General features: G+C 38.8%; 1 protein-coding gene across 8 annotated transcripts in view; it reads left to right on the top strand.

The window, feature by feature from the left end:
• Positions 1-21,963, top strand: part of DOCK8 (dedicator of cytokinesis 8) — an 89,938-nt gene that overhangs the window by 65,156 nt on the left and 2,819 nt on the right. For all 8 annotated transcript variants that reach the window (XM_071425145.1, XM_071425146.1, XM_071425144.1 and 5 more), the window contains 18 exons: positions 724-869; positions 1,583-1,765; positions 2,391-2,526; positions 3,138-3,225; positions 4,917-5,013; positions 5,317-5,451; positions 7,334-7,486; positions 8,553-8,711; positions 9,459-9,559; positions 10,003-10,195; positions 14,786-14,929; positions 15,755-15,886; positions 17,503-17,637; positions 18,155-18,244; positions 18,675-18,911; positions 19,543-19,686; positions 20,702-20,808; positions 21,668-21,835. In XM_071425145.1, the coding sequence (XP_071281246.1) occupies positions 724-869; positions 1,583-1,765; positions 2,391-2,526; positions 3,138-3,225; positions 4,917-5,013; positions 5,317-5,451; positions 7,334-7,486; positions 8,553-8,711; positions 9,459-9,559; positions 10,003-10,195; positions 14,786-14,929; positions 15,755-15,886; positions 17,503-17,637; positions 18,155-18,244; positions 18,675-18,911; positions 19,543-19,686; positions 20,702-20,808; positions 21,668-21,835 (2,548 nt within the window). The remainder of the gene's footprint in view (positions 1-723; positions 870-1,582; positions 1,766-2,390; positions 2,527-3,137; positions 3,226-4,916; positions 5,014-5,316; positions 5,452-7,333; positions 7,487-8,552; positions 8,712-9,458; positions 9,560-10,002; positions 10,196-14,785; positions 14,930-15,754; positions 15,887-17,502; positions 17,638-18,154; positions 18,245-18,674; positions 18,912-19,542; positions 19,687-20,701; positions 20,809-21,667; positions 21,836-21,963) is intronic.

Below are 21,963 nucleotides of genomic sequence, written 5' to 3'. Positions count from 1 at the left end.
ATTATCCTTATACCATAGATGAAAAAAGTTATTATGAAGAAGCCAAGGTGTACCAATGTGCCTAGGTTTTAGAGTGTCTTCCTTTGAGAATCTGTCACAAGAGGCTGTGATCACATGGGATCCAGCTGATCACTCAGCTTCTCTGAAAAACAGAACTTTCAAAACACAGAATGGATGCTCAGAATCAGACAAGATTTTTACATAACTTTAGTATAAATAACTTCATTTGCTAAAAGTGATTTCAGGAACTAGCAGGGAATAGAAGCAGTTAGGTGCCTGAAATAAAACTTGTCTTTAAGTCAGCAGGCAATACTAGATCTGTCAGCTCTTAGCAGACTTACATACTTTGTTGAATATTACCAAATCCATGTCTAGTTTCTGTGCTTATCCTCTTGACTGAAATTAACTAGAACTGGATGGTTCCAAGTCTTACAAAGTACTGGCTTGGCTTTGAACTTCAGAGATAATCTCATGCTTGCTACCACCTTTTATGTATTTTATGTGTTTGAATAATTTGGCAGACTTTGCAGATGGCTCAGATGGCTGCAATTCCTCTTGCTAATGCTGTGCCTCTTTCACTGCTTGGTACATCAGCCAGACAAACAGTCTCAGGGATGGAAGTGCCAATTTTTTTGCTCAGTCACAGACCAAAGGAAAACTGTGACACATGAGCAGAAGTAACTGGATTGCCCCTGAAGTTCCAATGGAATATTTCAAATTTAGTTTCAGATACCCGCAGTGGAAAGGGACGCACAGGAAACCCAGAAGAAGAACAAGAGTCATCAGGTGCAATCAATCAAAACGTGGCCCTTGCCATTGCAGGGAGTCAATTCAACATCAGGAACTCTGGAATACCTCTGGTGTCACTGGTATGTTCACTGCTCTGCCAATCTCCTTTCTTCTATCTGTTTTCATCTTCATTTCTTCCTCCTTTTATCCTTTCTTGCCACTAACAGCTACAGTCAAGAGAAACTGCATTTCTGTTTTGTCCAACCCTGATGGAGCCCTCATAGTCCTTCTGTCATCTCCTATTCTCTTCTAGTTAGTTAATTGCTATTTTACCATACATTGTTCACTTTTTTTCTCCCACACGCCTGTTTCCATTTCCAAACCAAATCTAGACTCATTTCCAGATCAGCAAATGCCACTGTGGCAGCCCTACAGTTCCAGTATTACCTGAATCCATGGATCTAGGATTCAGATGTTTCTTTTTCTCTATGTATGGTCTTTCCTTTTATGTTTTGGTTTTTTTAATCTACTATGCATTTTGGCTGACACAACTGCATGGCAGGGTGGAAGCAAATGATTTCAGAATCTTTTTCCTATATTTTAATATGGAAATTATTATACAAACATGTAGCAAACTGGAGCTTCTCTCAGTCTTTTACTTGTATTCAACTGGTCCTTTCACTAATTACACATACAGTCAAAATTACGATAACTATCACCTGGAAGAGGTCAAATTTACTGAAGTCCAATCCTGAGATTTGATTCCGATGAAATTTAAATAAGATTACTTTGCCCAAATGACCTTCCTCTACTTTTTCTTCTTTCAATTAACATTTACTTTATGTGTTCATAGCCCTACAGACAGACTGCCACATTAGGTCCTGATACTACTCGCAACCTTTTGATCTGTTTCCTTTGGATTATGAAAAATGCTGATCAGAACCTAATACAGAAATGGATTGCAGACCTTCCATCCATGCAGCTTAACAAGATTTTAGACCTCCTGTTCATTTGTGTTTCATGCTTTGAGTATAAGGTAAGTGAAACAAGGCATAGTTTTGTTGTCCTGGTTTGGATCAATTTTTTTCTTTAAATTCCAGCTGTCCGGGGGAAATCTGTTGTTGACAATAGTTAAATTAGCACTGATCTAATGTAGACAAATTACTTCAGACTAACTGACAATAGCCTTCAAGCAAAATGCTGCTGAAACTTTTGAGGAAGTCCTCTGAAGGTATCCTAAGTAGTTTAATTATTTTCTTTTACCTGGGTATTTGAGGGCTATTTTTGGTGGGACTTATACCAACAGCTCCTGTAGGTACTAGATAGGACACTAAGGATGACTCCTTAGTTATGAGCAGGACTTGATGTCAGCACTCTTCTCTCTGAGAGGGTCTGTCTGAAATGGACCAAATAACCTTCTCTCTGAACTTTAATTTCTTTCTCTGTAGCACAGAACTACATCTTTGTTTCTATTAGCAGCGCATCTTGTACCTCATTCCTCATTTGCAGCATTTATTAGACTTTAAATATAAGTCAATCAAATTCACTGCTTTCTGCCCCCTCTACAGGCCTCTCCTGTTGTATCTCATTCTGGAGATGTAATTTGGTCTTATGATCAAAAATCGAGGCATTGGTGGTGATTGCTTTAACTTTACTTCCAGGGCAAGCAAAGCTCAGATAAAGTTAGCACCCAAGCACTCCAGAAGTCACGCGATGTGAAAGCTCGATTAGAAGAGGCTTTACTGAGAGGAGAAGGAGCCAGAGGAGAAATGATGAAGCGCTGCAGAATACCAGCTGGTACTTCATGCCATTGCCCCCCATACCTTTTGAGAGGAACTCAAGTGTCTGTAAACATAAATGAGTTTGTTGGGTTTGTGCACAACATTTTATCCATTATCCAGTTTATCCATTTTCATCCTTGTCCATTTCACCCCCTTTTCACCCACAGTCCATTCTTTGCAGACCGTTCTTGGTTTTGCATGGATGAAAATATCATTAGGTTTCAACTGTTCAAGGTGTAGCTAGGACTAAGTTCCTCTCATGTGAAGAATATGAAGCCAAGAAAGAAGTTTCGAGATGTTCTAAAAAGTTATCTTAGTATCTAATTAAGAACCAAGAAATGTTATCAAAACTATCACTGAAAACTAATTGTTCACAGCAAAAAAGTTTGCTTCATTTAATAAATGGAAAATCCGTGCAGGTTTTTGTAGACATTAAGCAAGTTAATGCTCTAAAAATCCTAAGTAAAAAAAAGTGATGAATCTTTTTACTAGAGCCCTGAACCTGTAAATTGAATGGTTTTAGTTCTGACAGACTGCTACAGAAATATATCTCTTTCTTTTGATGAGCTGACAGACTTCAGGTGTCCCCTTTTGTTTTAATCTCTCTGACGTATGTTGCACTCTTAGGGAATGACAGATCAGCAGGGGTAAATGAAAATTTGCGCTGGAGAAAGGAGCAGACACAGTGGCGGCAGGCAAATGAGAGACAAGATAAGTAAGTAATTTAATTAATGCATATTGCTTTTATTAGAACCAAGCTGCTTGGGGTTTTTACGTTTTGTTCTTGCCCCTAGGATGTTTTATTAAAAAATCAGTTGTTTCATTCCTTTCCCTCTTTTGTCAAAGAGAAAGAAAAATAAAATGTCTCTGTAGCAGAAATTTTCAACAGTTACTATGACACAACAAAGAGGCCACAAGAATGGAGAGAAGGAGAATTTTAATTGCTATCTACACATTTTTCGCTTCTTATTAACAGTGTGGCAAACATTAGTTAGTGGAAGAGTCCTACACGGAGGCTTGCTACATTTATTTTGGTGTTGCTCTTTGCTCCACAGTACATACAGTACTGTGGTATATGTTTTGCCACATTAAATCAGCTAAGCTGGGTTTGACACGCTATATTAATATTGAGAAGCTCTGTTAGCAGGAGTCAGGGAACATAATGCTTTTGGATTGTAGCAGTAGTCATAAGATATGTGTCATGCCAGTGAGGATCCCTTCAGCATGTGGATCAAAGCTCAGTGGTTGCTGGAAATAGCCCAAACACCTGTAAAGTTCACTAAATTTGCTCAGTTCTTACTCTTATTGGGATTTCTGCCCTTATTATAGCACTAAAGTTTTGGCAGTCCCTTTTTTTTTGTTGCTTTGAGTCATTTTAATTATTAACCATATGACTTCCCTGATTTTGTTTCTTAGCTCTTCTCAGAATTATAATGTTTGTGCACTAAAGCATGGCTCTTTGCTCCTCTGGTTTTATTTTTGGGTAAATGTATGCAGCAGAGCAGCTACACATTTTGAAGTCACTCAGAAGCGTGATTGTGAGGGTGTTGCTCCAGCCACAGATATGCACCTTAGGAACTTTGGCCGAAGTCACGGGATCTTTAATCTCAAGCTCTAGAAAGCAGCCTCTAGCCAGGCAACAGCACTTTTTTGAGCAGCTTAGGAAAAAGAAAAATGCCTCTTTGCATTTCTGGCCTGGATGTGTGAAAATGCAGTTTTGTTAGTAGCTGCTTCTATGTTTATTCAGCTGCAGAGAAACTCTGTTCCAGACCTTGTTCTTAGGTCTCAGCTAAGAAGGTATATGTGTAGCCTCACCATTATCTCCTGTCTTTCATCATTATTTCAGTTCTCTCTTAAATGTCCCGGAACTCTGCTGTATGGACCTGCTGTCTTTTCTTGTCAACAGTCTCAGTCTCTGTAAATTGCCTACATTAAACAATGCTTCTATGGCACAGAAACAATTTCCACTTTGGTCTAGTCTACTTTTTACTTTTTGTTTTTACTTTTTTTAATGGAATTGTCAGATCAGTTATCTATTACTCCATTTCGGAGTTTTGTGCCCTGCTACAGGCAATGCATTCAGAAATTACAACATAGTTTACTGAACAACTGAATGTGATACTAAGTAGCCATTATGCAGATGACTTTTAAGGAAGAAAAGCATTTATCCCAACTGTCTAGAGGCCTAGTTTTCAGAAGTCCCCTTTGTGACTGCTCTTCTATGATAGCAGCTTTCCTAATTTCACTCCATAGTTTTTAAGAAACGTTTCTGAACACTATTGTTATTGTCTGTTCTTATGGGATCATTCAGAATGGTATGCATTTGTATTCTGGCTTTCCTTAAACAGCAAGTCATCTAACTCTTGGGATACACTTTGCTTGCTTTAATTAGAACTCCTTTTGCAGGACGAAAGCTGAGCTAGACCAAGAAGCTCTGATCAGCGGAAACCTGGCTACTGAAGCTAACCTGATCATTCTTGATATGCAAGAGAACATCATTCAGGTGAAAAATAGTAGAGGTGGCTTAGTTCCAATCCCTGCTCCCTCAGAAGCAAGTGGAAGAAAGATTAATTTTTCCTTTTGTTTCTTAGTGCAAATATTTTGAGATCTTCTGTAAATTTGTATAGTGTTGAATAGAAAAAGAATTCATAGGTATGGTGGAGAAAACTTCATGCTTGAAAACTTGTTAGTAGAAATTCTGAACTCCTGGATTTCTCATGGGCTGGAGAGCAGAACTTCAGTTCCTGTGTGCCAGTTCATTGCTGAATTACCTCATACAGTTATTGTTTTTCTCCTTCCTATGTAGGCCAGCTTTGCAGCAGAATGCAGAGATAATCTCTTGGGAGGAGTTTTGAAGGTCCTGGTAAATTCTCTTGGCTATGATCAGAGCACAACTTACCTGACTCATTGCTTTGCCACACTCAGAGCACTCATTGCCAAGGTATGCTCTTGATAGACTTGTTTTCATGCTTACAATCAAATTAATAGAATAGCACTTGTAGAGTGAGCAGAGCTGTGTCCATTCACTTACCACTTTTCTCTGACATTTATTAAATGTATTTTGCATATGTAAATACAAATTACTATCTATAGGGTTATTACAGGATTTCTGCATCTGTTATAAGGTTATTTCACTGACCACACAAGATGGAATAATTAAATCTGAATAATCTTGTAGGTTTAGCAGCCTACTCTTAAACATATAAAAATAAAAAAGTAAGCAATTCCACATGCTTTATTTCAAATACATTCTGATTTTAATTAGGAATCTTAATGGCAAGAACTGCACAAGAATTCCATAAAATCAAATTTAAGTTGTTACATCAGCAAGGCTAGTTTCCAGTCAGATGGGCAGCAGAGAAATCAAAACTTGTGAGACATTGAGGGCATAATTTTAGATTTCCATTTCTAGGATGAGTTTCAAAATGCTAAGTAGATTCTAAGACATTGACAGTTTTCATCTTTGTTCTGCCTGAAAACTAAGCCAAATCCTCATCTTTCTTCCACTTCTGTATCACCACATCAGAAAAGGCAGCAACAATAAAGAAAAAAAAAACCTAACAAAACAAATAAAACCTCACAAATTTCAAAACATATATGAGGACAGAAATTAACCCAAAGGTTTTTTTTTAATAATAGAGGTCATGAGGAGCTGGGTGCTTCATAAGGACTCTAAAACCTTTTTAAGATTCATTCTCCTACAAAGAAAAGCAGCTCCACTAAGGAAGAATGCATTAAATGTTTATTTTCCCTAAACTATTCTAAAATATAAATATGAAACAGGATACTCCTGTCCAGTTAATGCCTGTCTGCTCTTAAATGCAGATTGGCTGACAAAGCCTAATTGCAGGGTAGATACCTGAATAGTTATGAAACTCATAATTATGTTTTCATTTTACTTTATCTTTAGAAGCTAACTTCCAATTACAGTAATGAATTTTGTGAAGCAATTCTTATTCTCATTGAAATAGATCTTGTAGTTAAGCTGACTCTGTTCTGTATTTCATGAAGCAATCAGTCCAATTATTTCTATTACCTTTTAGGCATATAGATGTTATTTTACAAGTAAAAGTGATAAAACCATCTGCCAGAAGGCTTGTAATAGAAATTAGACACAAAACAGTGAGAGAATAGACTGAAGAAAGGCTGAGAACTGGGAAATTGGTCTGCAGATCGGAAGCAATATCTTGTGTTTGCTCAGACACCTTTATCAGTCCTGTGTGTGTAGATATGGTACTGGTGCATCTGTGCTGTCTCTGATGAGAGTTTCTTTGGACAGACATCCTGCCCCCTGAGTTTACTGCCTGCTGTGTGCATTGTGTACACACTGTAAAGGAGGGTGTGGCATGAAAGCTTGGCAGTGCAAGTTTTTTCATACACCATAGGAGAACATATTGGAGGCCTGGGGAAGGGTAGGGCATTGGTGCAAAGAGCTAAAAATTGCTCCATATACTTAAGGAAGTATTTGCATGCTTCATCAATCATTACGTATTCTGAAAATAGCAAATCTCCATGCTTCTAAGAATTTTGCAATATTTGATGTTTTCAAAAACTCCTGAAGCCATCATACTCTGAGTTTATTGTCACTTTCTCTTTTTTCCAAAACACAAACCCTTCTTTTCAAATTCTTCTTTCTTGTAGAAAATCCTAAAAATGGAATCTGCAACATCCCAGGAATCAGAAGTGTGAATAAAAAGACGTATAAAATGTAGTTTTTGAAAACTTTGGACTTTTTGTGAACCCTGTCACTTTTGTGCACTAAGATAATGATGTTTTAATGGTTATAAATAAGAGTAATGAATGTTTTCTTCCCTTTCTCTTAGTTTGGAGATTTGCTGTTTGAAGAGGAGGTTGAACAGTGTGCTGACCTGTGTCAAAGAGTTCTCCATCACTGCAGCAGCAGCATAGATATTACACGGACTCAAGCCTGTGCCACTCTTTATCTCCTCATGAGATACAGCTTCAGCTCTACCAGTGTAAGATTTTGAGAACAGCAGTATATTTTGTGCCACCTTTTTTTGTGATCAATTGAAACAAAGACTGAAGTTGCAACAGCAAGTAGAATGCACCTGCAGTCACCTGGTCTGCTGTTTCACACATTTGAGCCAAGAAAAGTGCTAGAAGTGCAGGGGGAAAGTAGTTTTAATTATTGTTCATTGCATTGATTCAGGAAACATGACTCAATATCATCCTCCAATATCTGTAAATGCATCTTCAAACAGAGCAGCATTAGGCCTCTGACAGCAAAGACCATACAATGCATTAGCAATACCCTTCACCTTGTCTTTTTTCTTTCATTCCTGTGTCAGACCGACTCAGTCTAGTTCTATTCTAATGCAGTTGCAACTTCTGTATACTCCTGTACACTTGTATTATTGGAATTCTTCACCAGCTCCTTGGTCTTAGGACTAGGCTCTGATTTTTACCACACATGTGGAGCAAAATACATACATTAGGCATGTAGATTAATAATGTTCTAGCATAAAAGCATATGCATTAGCATTTTGGATAGCATCTGATCTTGCACAGAATTTCCTTCACTAGTTATTACTTTAAAAGCCTTGGACATGTAAAAGTCTAAACTCTGCAGAAGGAAAATATACTGCAGGCACACCATGATTATCAGGGTGTAATGCATCACCAATTGAAGCTCCCAGAGGCCTTTCGCCTCCGAGATTTGTTTCCAGAATGTTTTTCCAGTCATTCTTCCTCATCTGTTCCTGTGTGTGGTCTGATCCACACACCCACTGGCCTGTGCAAAGGGGGAAAGGGGTGCTTCTGGCTTTCTCCCGTCTCAAAATGCATACATATTTTAAGAAACATTCTAGCTCCAAAGTACAGACATGTCAGATTAGGGATCTTTGGCTTAAGTGGGTAAAACATGATTAGGTTTGATGCACCAGGGGCCAGTTATGTGAGCAGTGAGTCTACTGCACTCAATCTGGACAGGAGAAAGTGGGTTTGCTTCATAGAGGTTGTAGATGTGTGAACTGCAGTGCAGCCATCATTGTCTCATGATTTTGGTTTTTTTTCTTCTGGAAGAATTTTTCAAGAGTGAAGATGCAGGTGACCATGTCGCTAGCTTCTCTGGTTGGAAAATCACCTGAGTTTAATGAGGAATTCCTTCGACGATCCTTGCGAACCATCCTGGCCTACGCAGAGGAAGACACAGATATGCAGGCAACGCCATTTCCCACTCAGGTTAAATCTTTTATGGCATCTGTGGCTTTTATCAGGAGCTTTCACATAGGACCATGCTTGAAGCAAGTTCTAGGTCTTGGTCTACCAAAGCAATGAAACTAAGGATGAAGACATTATTGCATGAGTTTATGTCTAGCACAACAATAAGGGGGGAAGAAGTGATATTATTCCATAAAATAAGCTCTAAAGAATTTCCCCTGAAATCACATTACAGGAGAATCATCACTTGGTTTTGAGTACAGCTTTCTCCTAGACCTCAGCAGGAACTATGCCCTCTAAGAGTTTCCCAAAATGGAATTTGATTCATTATGTTTTCAGACAAGTACCACCTGGGAAACTTCTCTCTCTTTGTCAACTTGTCAGCAGCAATAATGAAAAACATATCAAACAACCGTCAAACACTTTGTTAAAATTCTTAGAGTAACTCAGGTTGTACTGAAAAACATCTGGTTTCAGATGTAAGATCAACTAAAGCTGAATTCCATTAGCACATTTGACTTATTCAGAAATAAATAGATCAAAGGATTTCAGCTAATTTTGATTAATTAAAATATGTGTGTGTGTAAGATTTGCTATGTAAGCAGCCTTTGCTGCATTACATAGAGCTGAAGAAAACATCCTGACATTTCCTTGGGTAAAAGAGGCTTAAGGAGATTAACATCATCTGGTGCAGATACTGTTGTTTTTCCAGAGGAAAAAATAAACACCTGAGAATTGATCTTTACATTGATCTTTGCATTGCTTCAGGTAGAGGAGCTACTATGTAATCTGAATGGCATCCTGTCAGATACAGTGAAAATGAGGGCATTTCAGGAAGATCCGGAGATGCTGATGGACCTCATGTACAGGTGAATCCATTTAGAATTGCTACTGAGAAAATTCTGGAGTGAGGTGAGCTGAACTATGCATTTTAGGGACATAGCTGTGACAAACTCTCTATCTGTTCTGTTATTGCACATTTCCTTTTTGGCAGAGCTGGTCTTTACCAGGGCACCCAGGCTGCAGTAGTGAGCACATTGCAGTGCAGCCTCTGGGAGGTGTACATAGATTTGGGCAAGGATAAGAGTCAGGAACATTGAAGAGTCTTGGATGCAGCAGTTTTACTTTCCTCATAGCCCCTCTATCTCCTGCCCAGCACCGCCTAACCATTTCTTTTGCTTTCTGTTTAACAAATCGTACAGAGTAAAGACAGAAATGTCTTCTTCCATTGAACCCAGGGGAAGAATTATAAGGGTATTTTTGTTATTTGAGAAGTGATCATTCACACCTGTTTTCTGGCCTGTGTTTTCAGAATTGCAAAAGGATACCAGACATCTCCGGACTTGAGGCTGACTTGGCTGCAGAACATGGCAGAGAAGCACACCAAGAGGAAGTGCTACACAGAAGCAGCCATGTGCCTGGTTCATGCTGCAGCACTGGTGTCAGAGTACCTCAGCATGCTCGAGGATCGTAACTATCTCCCTGTGGGCAGTGTCAGTTTTCAGGTAAAAGGCTTTGCTGGCATCAGGTAGCTCTGGTGTGTGTGTTTGTTCTTGTGCTAAGCAAAGCAGAGGTGCGTGCAGGGGGCAGATGTTACAATGGCAGTGTCCAGCTTTTATTTCCAGCAGTTTGATACTGTAGTCTCTCATAAGTAGAACCCCTCTATTATCACATGCTTTTTCTAGGGCTGTTACTTATCAACTGTGACAGATGCATTTTTCAAACTTCTTTCTCATAATCTAGATAATTGGAGCTGCTCAGCTCTTTCAAGCGTGTTCTCCAATCCTTTGACTGCCCTCAAGTTACTAACCAAACCTTTTTGACTGATGAATGACACAATCACTGCAGTCAAGCCAGTATATCCAAGTCTAGTAAAAATGTCCCATAAGTTCTTTCAGCATGAGCTGTAGCTCTCACATTATCTCTCTGAAGATTTCGCTGGTTCTTTTCGTGTTGTTGAGTTTTTTACTCAGTAATAAACTGATCTTTTCCAGACAGTTTTCTTGGCTTCAGTTTTTCACCTTACGTTTCATCACATAGATGAAAGCATAAGTCTTTGTGATTAAACTTTTTGAAATGCATATATATATATATCCACTTATTTTATCAGATTATGCAGTTTTAGATACCCTTACCTGAACTGACTTCAGTGCAAATTCAATTATTTTAGTGCTTCTTCTCTTCACATTGTTAAAAATAAAAATGGCCAAACCCTTAATTTATTGCCATGTGTTGAAGATTTCTCTTATATCATTATTCCCTGAAACCAGTGAATTGTTGGCTGCAATGATTAAAGTAAATTGTAAATAATTTCAACTAAATAGTAGAAATATTTTGTAGAATCACCTTAGATGTTATATAGACATTCACTGTTTAGACATTATTATCTTTATTGGACTGTAATTCCTTTCTTTAGAAAGTATCAGGCTTGTGTAGTCTGGTGTTGATTCAGTCTAAGTACAACACTTTTAAGGTTTTCTTTAGTAATTTTGTATCAGTATTTCCACCATTTTGTCCTGCTGCAGTCTGATAAACCTATCACCATCTGCTCATCTTATACACTTTAAAGAAGTAGATGATCCCCAAAGCATATTTCCTCTTCTGGAACTTCCCCAGTTTTCTAAAACAAATGGCAGCTCAGGATTCACTGCTTGAATACTCCTTTGCTTAGTTTTGTTGATCTGTTGCAGAGCACATTTTATTGCCAAAGTGAGTTTGAAATACCTAACTAGTACTAATACTTGGTGCATTCACCATCCCTTGATAAAACCACAGCCACCTGGAGCTTTCCCTTTCAAAACAGTAAATGTGAACATGATTGAGCCACTTGGCATTTTCCATTGAATTGTTGGGCATTAGTATTTTCAATACCACCTCAGCAATTACGTGATGGACAAGTGTTTATTCTTGATTTTCTTTAGAATAAAGATAGCTTTATGATAGTTGTTTTTAATGGCTAAACTTTTGGCCATTAATTTATTCTTCTGCCATTTTGCATCCCTTATCAGTTTTGTATATCTTCAAACTTTTAACTTCCATGTGTTACTTCTATTTACCGTTCTTTTCTTTCTACTTGTTAGATACTATCATCATTTGGATATAAGTGAAATCTGCATTCCCTCCCCAATGTCATCCTGCTCCCAGGCTGCCTTGAGTGCTTGCAAGCTCACACACTTGACCCTAATGCAATTCCTCCCTCCATTGCTCCTAGATTATGCAGGTTGCTATAAATGGATATGTTTTCATTTATGTTAAAGAATTGAAGTCTATTGTGCAAGGCAGTAGGCAGGCAAAAACTTAGGAGTTTAAAAGCAGCATATCAATTTCTCTCATCAAAATGCTTGTGTAAATACATACTTTCCAAAGACACAGTTGCCCCATAGGACAGAGGTAATAAAATGCCCTAATGACAAGAACCCAATTACATAACTCTTTATCTGACAGTACAATTTTCAATTTCAGTTTACTCGATAACAGTAATTAACGATAATAACCCTTTGCATTTTTATATAGCCTTTCAAGAAAAGTTTTCCCATTCTTTACAAACAGGTTTATGTTTTTTAGCACCTGTGGAGATCTTATTCAGATGACTTTGTTAAAAGAGGGAAACACTATGCAGACTAGCTCAGCTTCAAGTGTGGTTACAGGTCTCACTCACTGACTCTGTGATCATTTCTTCATTTGGCTCAGATATGAGATCAACTAATAGTGGTGATGTGCATTTAGATGTGGAATTGAGGGTGATAATAATGTGAATAAAAATATTATTCTTCATGAGCAGAAGTATTATCTCCTCTTTACAGATGAGTAAAATGAGTCAGCAAAGCATCAAATCAGTTCTGAATTTGATATTCTGCAGTGTATCTGTTAGCATCCAGAAAACTGACTGTCAATAGAGTAATACTTTTCCTTATATTGTACCAGACATAAAGCTTCTCTCCATGCAATCAAAACTATCTCTCAAAATCAAAGTGAGGTCACTTTCAGTGGAATTCCATTTGACTTAATTCATGTTTACGCTAAATATCCTTCACAAGCAGTAAAGCAGAATTAGTGAGAGTATGAAGTGCATAGGGACTGACTTTAAAGCACTTTCTATTAACACAGACAAGTACCTAGTGTGTGTCTCTACCTGCTGAGGTACATGGCTCAGCAGGTGGAGCCTGGGCTCTTTGGGCATCTAGGTTGCAGGCTACCCTGGCCTTATTTAACATGGTGATAAGGGCTGGAGATCAGAGGGGTTTTTGAGTTCACAGAAGTACTTATTTTCCTTAATGAAAACTAGGCTTGTGAAATTCAATATAATTGATTATAAAATATATTGTGATTTATGTATTGCCTTTATTATACAAGGGATATGTAAAATTCTCCAATATGAAAGGTAGATCAAGGCTTAAGTTGGTTGAGGCTTGTCCACTTTGCAGAAGATCATGCAAGCCCCAGAAGTATGTCATGCAGGCTCTCTCCTCCTAGAGTACATGGACTGTAAAACATGGAAATACATTCCTGACATTAGTTATTAGAGGCTTAAAGGTGGAGAAGGGATAATTGGTATCTGTGACTTTCTCGTTACTTTTGTATATAAATCACTTCTCTAGACTCTCTTCTCTTTGCTACAAAAGGAAAATAAAAAATAGTAAAACTTTTTTAAAAGCCACCAGAGTCACATCAAAACAGTGCTTAAAACAGTACTGTTACAGAAAAGGAAAACCTGAAATTAATCTGCATGGCTTGTGAGTTTCTGCAAGTATGTGCTAGAGAACCTAAGTCTGGTTGAAGTCACTCTCCTCAATGGGACTAGTCGGTAAAAAGTGGTTTAGGTGTGCTAAATGTGCTGTGGTTCTTCCTCTGGCCAAAATTCAGATGTATTCTGAACTCCTATGAATTCTGTTCTAAGGCTGCGCTCACCCTTCCAGGGGTGCTGATGTGATGTGCAGACTAGGCAGTGTGATGGCAGCATGGCTGGAGTAAATTTCACTCATGGAGTAATAAATACATCCATAAAACCCATGGGGGGAAGCCCAATGCTGCTAGTGGTGTGTGGTGCCAATTCTTTATTTGAAATCTGATCAATAGTAACAGCCCTCAGTGTCTCTGCTATTTTATAAAGATGCCTTTAAGGACTCAGCTAGCTAGCCAGCTGGCATCCATCCTGCACTCAGACAGATTGTCATTGCCAGTTTCTGCTGAAGTGAGACACTATGACACTAATTTAACTCCTTTTAATTAATAGAAAATCAAAGCTTAGCCTTTCTGCTGCTGCTGAAAGTTACATATGCCAATCCTATACTAGATGTACACATATTTTGCTGTTATTTTGTACGTATTTCTATATTTTATAAGATTTTTAATGTTGATGCCACACAGTGTCATATATTCAAAGAAGTCCTGAAGAACTGTTGTAGACATGTTATTTCATGGTCATTTAGGGTCTCAAGAGAGTGACTTCATCTGGTTTTATTTAAATGCACAGTGAGATCCATAACATTAGCAAGAAACTGAGTAAATCCTGGAAGTTTGAAGTGTAGTATGGCGGAGGATGAACCAAGAAGAAGCAATCAATTATTGTGGTTTTTTGAGTGATATCGTCTGTGTCCTACTTCTCCTCTGCTTGGAAAAGGTGAATAAAAACTTCTCCTCTGCTTGGAAAAGGAGAATAAAAAGTTCAATTTATTCAAGCAGATGGCAGAAGGTCTGGAGTGCTGTTTGGAATTTCCCACTCCTCGGTGCCAGCACTAGGAAGGGCACATTGCTTGTGACTCTAGTAGTATTGGGGGTTAAGCTCACTGCAAGCTCGATGGAAATCCAGCCACCAGAGAAGAGCTAGTTTGACACCTACAGGAGTCTGCATTTTAAACCTGAGGCTAGAAAGAAAATTCATGATTCTTACAGCGAAACTCCTGATCTGCCATCTATGGAGATCTATGATGATACTTTCACTTCTAAAAACGAATGTAACTATGTGTCCCCTGGTTGCAACTGAAAAAACTCATTCCTCTTCCCATCATGTAAATATGTTGAAACAATTTCTTCCTCAATCCTTGTTATGTACTGTTGATTTAGGTTTTTTATTTGTGTGCTCTGTTGTATTTTAGAACATTTCATCCAATGTGCTGGAGGAATCTGCTGTTTCAGATGATGTTTTGTCTCCAGATGAAGATGGCATATGTTCTGGGAGGTATTTTTCAGAAAGTGGACTGGTAGGGCTGCTGGAACAAGCTGCAGAGCTCTTCAGCACGGTGAGTGAGGACCAGAATCCCCAGGAGGGAATGGATAGTGGGCTACCTAAGCCAGATCCACAGCTTCCTTTCCTGCACATGAGGAAACAATGTAGTACTCCTAAACCAGGCATCACAGACCTGCCACAGTCCAAATAACAAGAGGACACATCTTTGGCTGTCCCATTACTGCCTCAGTCAGATTGATTAACCTAGGCTTTTTCAGCCTAGCTCAGCCACATACCCACCTCTACTGTGCAGACCACAGGCAACATCAACAGATAGTGATTGTCTCGGGCAGGAACCAAGACTTTCAGTTGATATTATCATGGGATAGTACATTTAAGAAAAAGATTTTGCATAAAATATATATTTTAGGAGGCATGTGAGAGTTACTCCTATACTTCTACAAAGCATACAACCACAAGCCTCATAATCTACACTTACTATGTAAGGACTTGTGATTTAGCATCTCCAAAGGTATCACTTGGGTCCCTTTGTCCAGACATAGCTCTGTTTGCCTTGAACCATACATGACAAACAAATCCATTTCCTGCTGCTAGCCTGAATTTCTAGTTCTTGTAGCCTGAGGCAGAAACCAGGGCTTTACACAGGAATTTGATCAGAGATCCAAATTACACCCAGTTCATTCTTTGCTGTTCAGAATGGCCCATTTCCTATTACTAGTTTTCAGAACACCAAAACAAGCAACATAGGAGATTAACAGATGAGTCCCATAAGTCCCCTTTTCAGCCAAGCCATTGATGGAGATATGGTTTCTTTTCAGAGTGCATGAAGACTCACTTCATTTCTTCCTTTTTTTTTCTTTTTTTTTTTTATTCAAAGGGAGGTTTGTATGAAACTGTGAATGAAGTGTACAAAATTGTCATCCCCATACTGGAAGCACATCGAGACTTCAGGAAGCTTACCTTGACACACAGCAAGCTACAGAAGGCCTTTGACAGCATTATTAATAAGGTACTTTTGAGGCAAGGCACTGCTAGCAAGACACATTGCTGGATTGCACTATTTGTTTGAGACTGCTGTTAATAAAACTGTTCATGTGTGTATTGGGTTTGTGTGGCAAGGTTTTGATAGTGGAGGGGGAGAGTTTAAAGAGGGATGTCAATGAGAAGCTGCTAGAAACTTTATCCATGTCCAACAGAGCCAATGCCAGCTGCTGGCCAAGGCTGGCCAAGACTGAGCCCATCAGTGACAGTGGCAGCACCTCTGAGATAATATATTTTAAAAGGGAAAAAAGTTACTGGCCAGATGTAATTATGCTCAGAGGAGAGACAAGTGGAAAATATGTGAGAGCAACAGCTCTGCAGACACCAAGATCAGTGGAGAAGGAGGGGCAGGAGGTGCTACAGGTGCCAGAGAGAGATTCCCCTGCAGCCCAAGTGCAGCCCAGGGTGAGACAGCTGTGGCCCTGCAGCCCATGGAGATCCACAGGGGAGCAGAGACCCACCTGCAGCCCATGTAGAACCCCATGCCAGAGCAGGTGGATGCCTGACAGAAGGCTGTGACCCCATGTAAGGCTGGCAGGGAGAAAGGGAGGAACCACAGGCTGGAGCAGAAGGACTCCAACCCTCAGCAGTGGGAGAAACAACATGTGGTGAACATGCCCCCTGTTTCCCATCTCCCTGGACCACTGGGAGAGAAGATGTAGAGCCTAAGGAGAAAGGGGGAAAGGTGTTTTTAAAATTTGTTTTACTTCTTGTTATCCTGTTCTGAGTTTGACTGGTAATAAATCCAGTTAGTTTTCCCAAGTCAGCTGTGTTTTGCCCATGATGGTAACTAATTTGTGATCACTCCCTATCCTTATGTCAACCCATTCATTATCTCTCTCCTGTCCAGTTGCAGGGAGGGATAATACAGTGGCTTTGGTGGGTACCTGGCATCTTGCCATGATCAACCCACCAGAATTTGAAATAATTCCATTTCCTTTTTTCAAATAAAAGCTTCCATGTGCTTGGGTCTATCTACATACAGTGTAAAAAGGCTCTCCATACCAAAAAAGCAGAAATTTATATAAAATGGTCTTAGCTGAACATGTCTGTGTCCACCTGGCCACATCTGTTTAATAAAAATAACTTTATTCTAAATTCACTAGTGTTTTCAGTTATAAAACTGAAGAGTGTTTATATTTATAAAACATATTTCATAAATGTGAAAACCCATGTAAATTCTCAGCACTCATACTCTCTTCTCTTTCTTCAGAAGAACCTTATTGCTGAGCCTAATCAGTTTCAAATTCATATCAATTTTCATTGCAAATTTGCAAAATTTTAATTTTCTTACATGTATTCAAAGGAATTTAAAATTAATAAGATATTTTGTTCTATACAACCTCCTTCATGGTCAGCTTAAATTTTAAATTAGATTGCAGTCAAATGTTTACTTAGTTCTATGCTTTCTCTTCTGTGCTTCTATTGCATCAGCACTGATGATATATAGAAGTGGCTTTGAAATGGTGAAAATGTAGGACTAGTGGAATCTCTCATACATCAGTTGAGGGGAAAAAAAGGCTTCCAAATACTGCAATGTCCACATAAAGCAGTTGTAAATTTCCTCTTCTCTTTATCAATTAGGGACAGAAACGAATGTTTGGAACTTACTTCCGTGTTGGTTTCTATGGATCAAAATTTGGGGACTTGGATGAACAGGAATTTGTTTATAAGGAGCCTGCAATTACAAAACTCCCTGAGATTTCTCACAGATTAGAGGTAAGGAAAAATATTATGTTAACAGGATCTCAAATGGTATATTTTTTCAATTAATCCACACAGTCCTAATATTGTCATTGCTGTATAAAAAATCAGTAACAAACTGATTTTTACCATAGATTATTTCCTTAGTGCATATCCTTTCCACAGTATCCCTTTTTAAGCACAATTATGTAAGTGATCCATTCTTTTGCGGCTATATCTCTTACAAGCAGGCCTGTAAAACATTTAGTGATTTTGAGCATGCTAGATATTTGCTTTGGTGTTTTTTCAGCTTTTTTTTAATAGAATTTCTATGTTCTCTCCTGATTATTTAACCTCAAGTTCTGTGATTGTCTGAGCAACTCACAGTGATCTTTGTCAGAAGATGCCTTACCCTGGCCAGCTGTGGTTTGTGGAGCAGTATACTGACTGTACAGAGCCCAGAAATCATCATGGGTGTCACTCCTTTCTCCTAGAATTGCATTAGCATTGCATTAAGGACTAAAATTTTCGGATAATTCTGTTTCCTTTCTAGGGATTTTATGGCCAGTGTTTCGGGGAGGATGCTGTGGAAGTGATTAAGGACTCTGCTCCTGTAGACAAAAGAAAGCTGGATCCCAATAAGGTAGGGAAAGTACTACCAAGAGGGTTGAGTGCTTTGTCACACAAGAGAAATGGGAAGAGAAGGTCTCTTTGCAACTTTTATGCTCAAACATTAAGGCACTAAAAGAAACCACTCAGCTTGGTATCTCTGTGCCCAGGGGTATTAAAGCCTCGGTGACAGGCTTAGCATGGTAGTTTGTCACAGAGTATAGAAATTAAAAGTTCTGGTCTCTGGTTCCTGCCCTGGTTCTGATCCCCAGGGTTAAGCTGTGCCTTCCTAGATGCAAGTTTTGTTAGCTGTGAATAAGAAAATGACCCCTGAAGGATTTTCAGCTCTTTGCTTTTCCAGACCTTCCTTAGGAAGTGTGTACTGTGGGATACTTCACATGCGCCGTTGCTTTTACATTCCTCGGGTTGTAAAGTACTGTAATGGTTCTTCCCTCTTTTCTTAGGCATACATACAAATTACTTTTGTGGAGCCCTATTTTGATGAGTATGAGATGAAGGACAGAGTTACTTACTTTGAGAAGAACTTCAACATCTGCCGGTTCATGTACACTACGCCTTTCACTATGGATGGGCGTCCCAGAGGAGAACTCAGTGAGCAGTACAAGAGGAACACCATCCTAACCACAATGCATGCTTTCCCCTACATCAAAACTAGAATCAATGTCATCCAAAGAGAAGAGGTAATTGGGTTTTGAAGACAGATCTAATTTCTCAAGGACTGAAGGAGTCTCTGGGTGGGAAGATTTCTAAATTTATGCTTGGCAGGAAAAAAAGAATGCTGAATTTGTCAGACGCTGCTCTTGTAAACAGGACTATCACAGAAGGGACAGACAAGGCAAGATAGAGATATACTATGGAGAAGAGATGAGAGCCAATGTACATTCTTCTTTTGACCTCCTAGCTCTAATGCTGTGTAGGAGGATATGCGGAACTCTGTTTGTAGCTATACTTCCAGCTGATAAGGCAGAAGTAGGATAGGAGTACAGTCAGAGAACTAGATTGGGCTTAGGGCTGGTTTAGAGACGGGGAAGTAGAAAGTACAACACCATTTCAGGCATGAAGTAACCTAGAATAAGAATGAATTTATGTGAACAGTAGGTCTGATTCACACCCTATTTCTGCAAATGGTAAGATGTCTAAGATCAGCTGCACTGTCTACCAAGATGACCATCTACCAAGTTAGACTGAACAGTGTTTCTGGGTTTCACAACTACTGCTTTTGAAACAGGAGAATGATATTGTTGTATTTAGAACAGGTCAGCTGCATGCATGATTCAGGTAATGAACCATCTTTTCTTCCCTTTCCCTTAGTTTATTTTGACACCAATTGAAGTTGCTATTGAAGATATGCGTAAAAAAACGCAGGAACTAACTGCAGCCACCAACCAAGAACCACCAGATGCCAAAATGCTGCAGATGGTTTTGCAGGGCTCAGTTGGAGCCACTGTAAATCAGGTAAGGGATCCAAATAAGCCAGATGAAGTGTACTTTTCTGACTGTGCATTCTTTTTTGCACTCCTGCTTCTTGCATTGGAAGAAGTACATCTAGTCAGACACATTTAGTCACTGTGTGTATTTAAGCTTCATCCCTTGATATTTAGTCACTATATACTGTTCATTACCTATGCTTTTGGTGAAAGTGTTCATGGGAAGCACTGTTCTGGCTGTAGGTGCAGAAACTCATAGAAGTCTTGTGAATGCATCCAGGGATTTTTCATTTCTAACATTCTAGCCATCTCAGCCATTTTGTTCATTCCAGATTTATCCTTGGGGAATGGGAATAATAATAACAATTTTCCTGTAGAACCACCACAAACTCAGTCTCATGGAAATCGAGTCAATATATGAAGTCAAGACCTGAGTGCCCCAAAGTAAAGCTGAGATACAATAGGTATAACATAAACATACACACTAAAAAAAAGCCCAAGCAATTAAAAGAAATTAAAATGGAATGCTGAAGCCATGGCTGAGCAAATACAGTGTTATGCACAATTTCACAGAGTTTGGAGTTTTCTTCTGAAAGCCTAAATGTTCTCCATTTCCAACCAATGCATCTATTATGAAATAATGTACTGTTGTAAGCTTTGCAAAGAGTGATCTTTTCCAGCGCTGGGTTTATTGCCTGAAGGTCTTGTAATACACACACAGGAGCTGTTTTTCTCTAATATAACCAGGTTTGTCACTAGAGTGTCTCAGCTCCTCTCTGCTGAGCAGAATTTGTTCCCTTTGTTGTGGAGCTGGAGGAGGAATAATAACAAGAGACGATAAGATATGATGGGCAAAAATTCTGCTTGCCAAAGGAAATATTATGGGGGAAAGGGAGCTAAAATCCATCCTGTTATGGTAACTGCATAGTTTTATTGTCTTTCATCATTGCACTCATGAAATAACAAACAGCTTTAAACAAATGTGTGTTCTGTTTTCAGTCTAAGCAGGTGGGTTTAACATTTTCCTGTGTTATTTCCATAAGGGACCACTAGAGGTAGCGCAAGTGTTCCTGGCTGAAATTCCAGCAGACCCCAAACTTTATCGACATCACAACAAGCTGAGGTTGTGCTTCAAAGAGTTTATAATGAGGTCAGTAAAACAAAATTGAAATGCTGAATTGCATCAATACATTCAATATCAGCAATACTGCAACGATAATATGACTGAGTAATTGCCTATGCAAGTTAGCATCATGAATCCTGGCATCTCACACCTTGAGCACTCAGACCACACTTGTTATTTCTGCTTCACATGAATGCTTAGGTAGGCGTTGTGTTCTCAAAGGGAAGAAATGTTAACACTCTACACTAATAATGTATAGATTAAGATCTTCCATTTGTTTTATCTTTCAACATCTTATAGAAATCAAACATTTCAGACTATTGCCTTGATTTGATTTTTAATAAAATGACATTCTTACTTAGAAAGCTGTTTACAAGAAAACCACATCTGTCAAGCAGACACAGTGATAGTGGCAGACACATGTCCTTTGCCTTAGATACATTTGTAAATCTCAACAAGAATATTCACATAGGAAGATACTCATCTCCTTAGTCCTGACTATCCTCCTTGCTGAAGGATAAGTTTGAGTTAAATAAAAACAAGTCTTATGCAGAAGATACAGCTTCTAAGCATTGCTATTGCCAGTTTATCTCTTTATACAGTAAGTAGGCAGCTAGCTCAGTATTCTGCAGTCATCAAATTTGCTTTCTATTAGTTCACTCATGCTTTACTAATTTCTTTAAAATATCATCTCAGTTTATTTACTTGGGAAAAACAGAACTTTCTTATTAGTTCATTGTCACTTGAGTCTTGACCAGAGGAACACCCAGACTAAGGGAACTGGATTCTTGTCCATTTAAATTACCTAACACAAAATGAGGGAGTTTAACAAAGTAGATTATATATATATATATATCATGTATTTTTTTTCTTTCCTTTTGTCTAGGTGTGGTGAAGCAGTGGAGAAAAACAAGCACCTTATTACTGCTGATCAACGGGAATATCATCAGGAGCTCAAAAGAAACTACATGAAACTGAAGGAGAACCTTAGACCCATGATTGAGAGGAAGATCCCAGAGCTGTACAAACCTGTAGTGAAAGTCCATAGCATAAGGTATAGTTAAACCATAGGGCAGGTTATCTGTTGTGGCTATAAAAAATATGCCATTTTTTGCAAGGAAGAAAGGGAGTTGTACTGGCAGCTGAAACCAAGCTGGAATGTACACTGCCAACTCTATTACT

The sequence above is a fragment of the Agelaius tricolor genome, unplaced genomic scaffold (genome assembly GCF_023055355.1).
Source record: "Agelaius tricolor isolate 1412-34295 unplaced genomic scaffold, bAgeTri1.0.p SCAF_4, whole genome shotgun sequence".
Classification (NCBI taxonomy): Eukaryota; Metazoa; Chordata; class Aves; order Passeriformes; family Icteridae; genus Agelaius; species Agelaius tricolor.
Note: the sequence above shows the minus strand (reverse complement) of the source record. Positions and strands in the feature narration are given on the sequence as shown.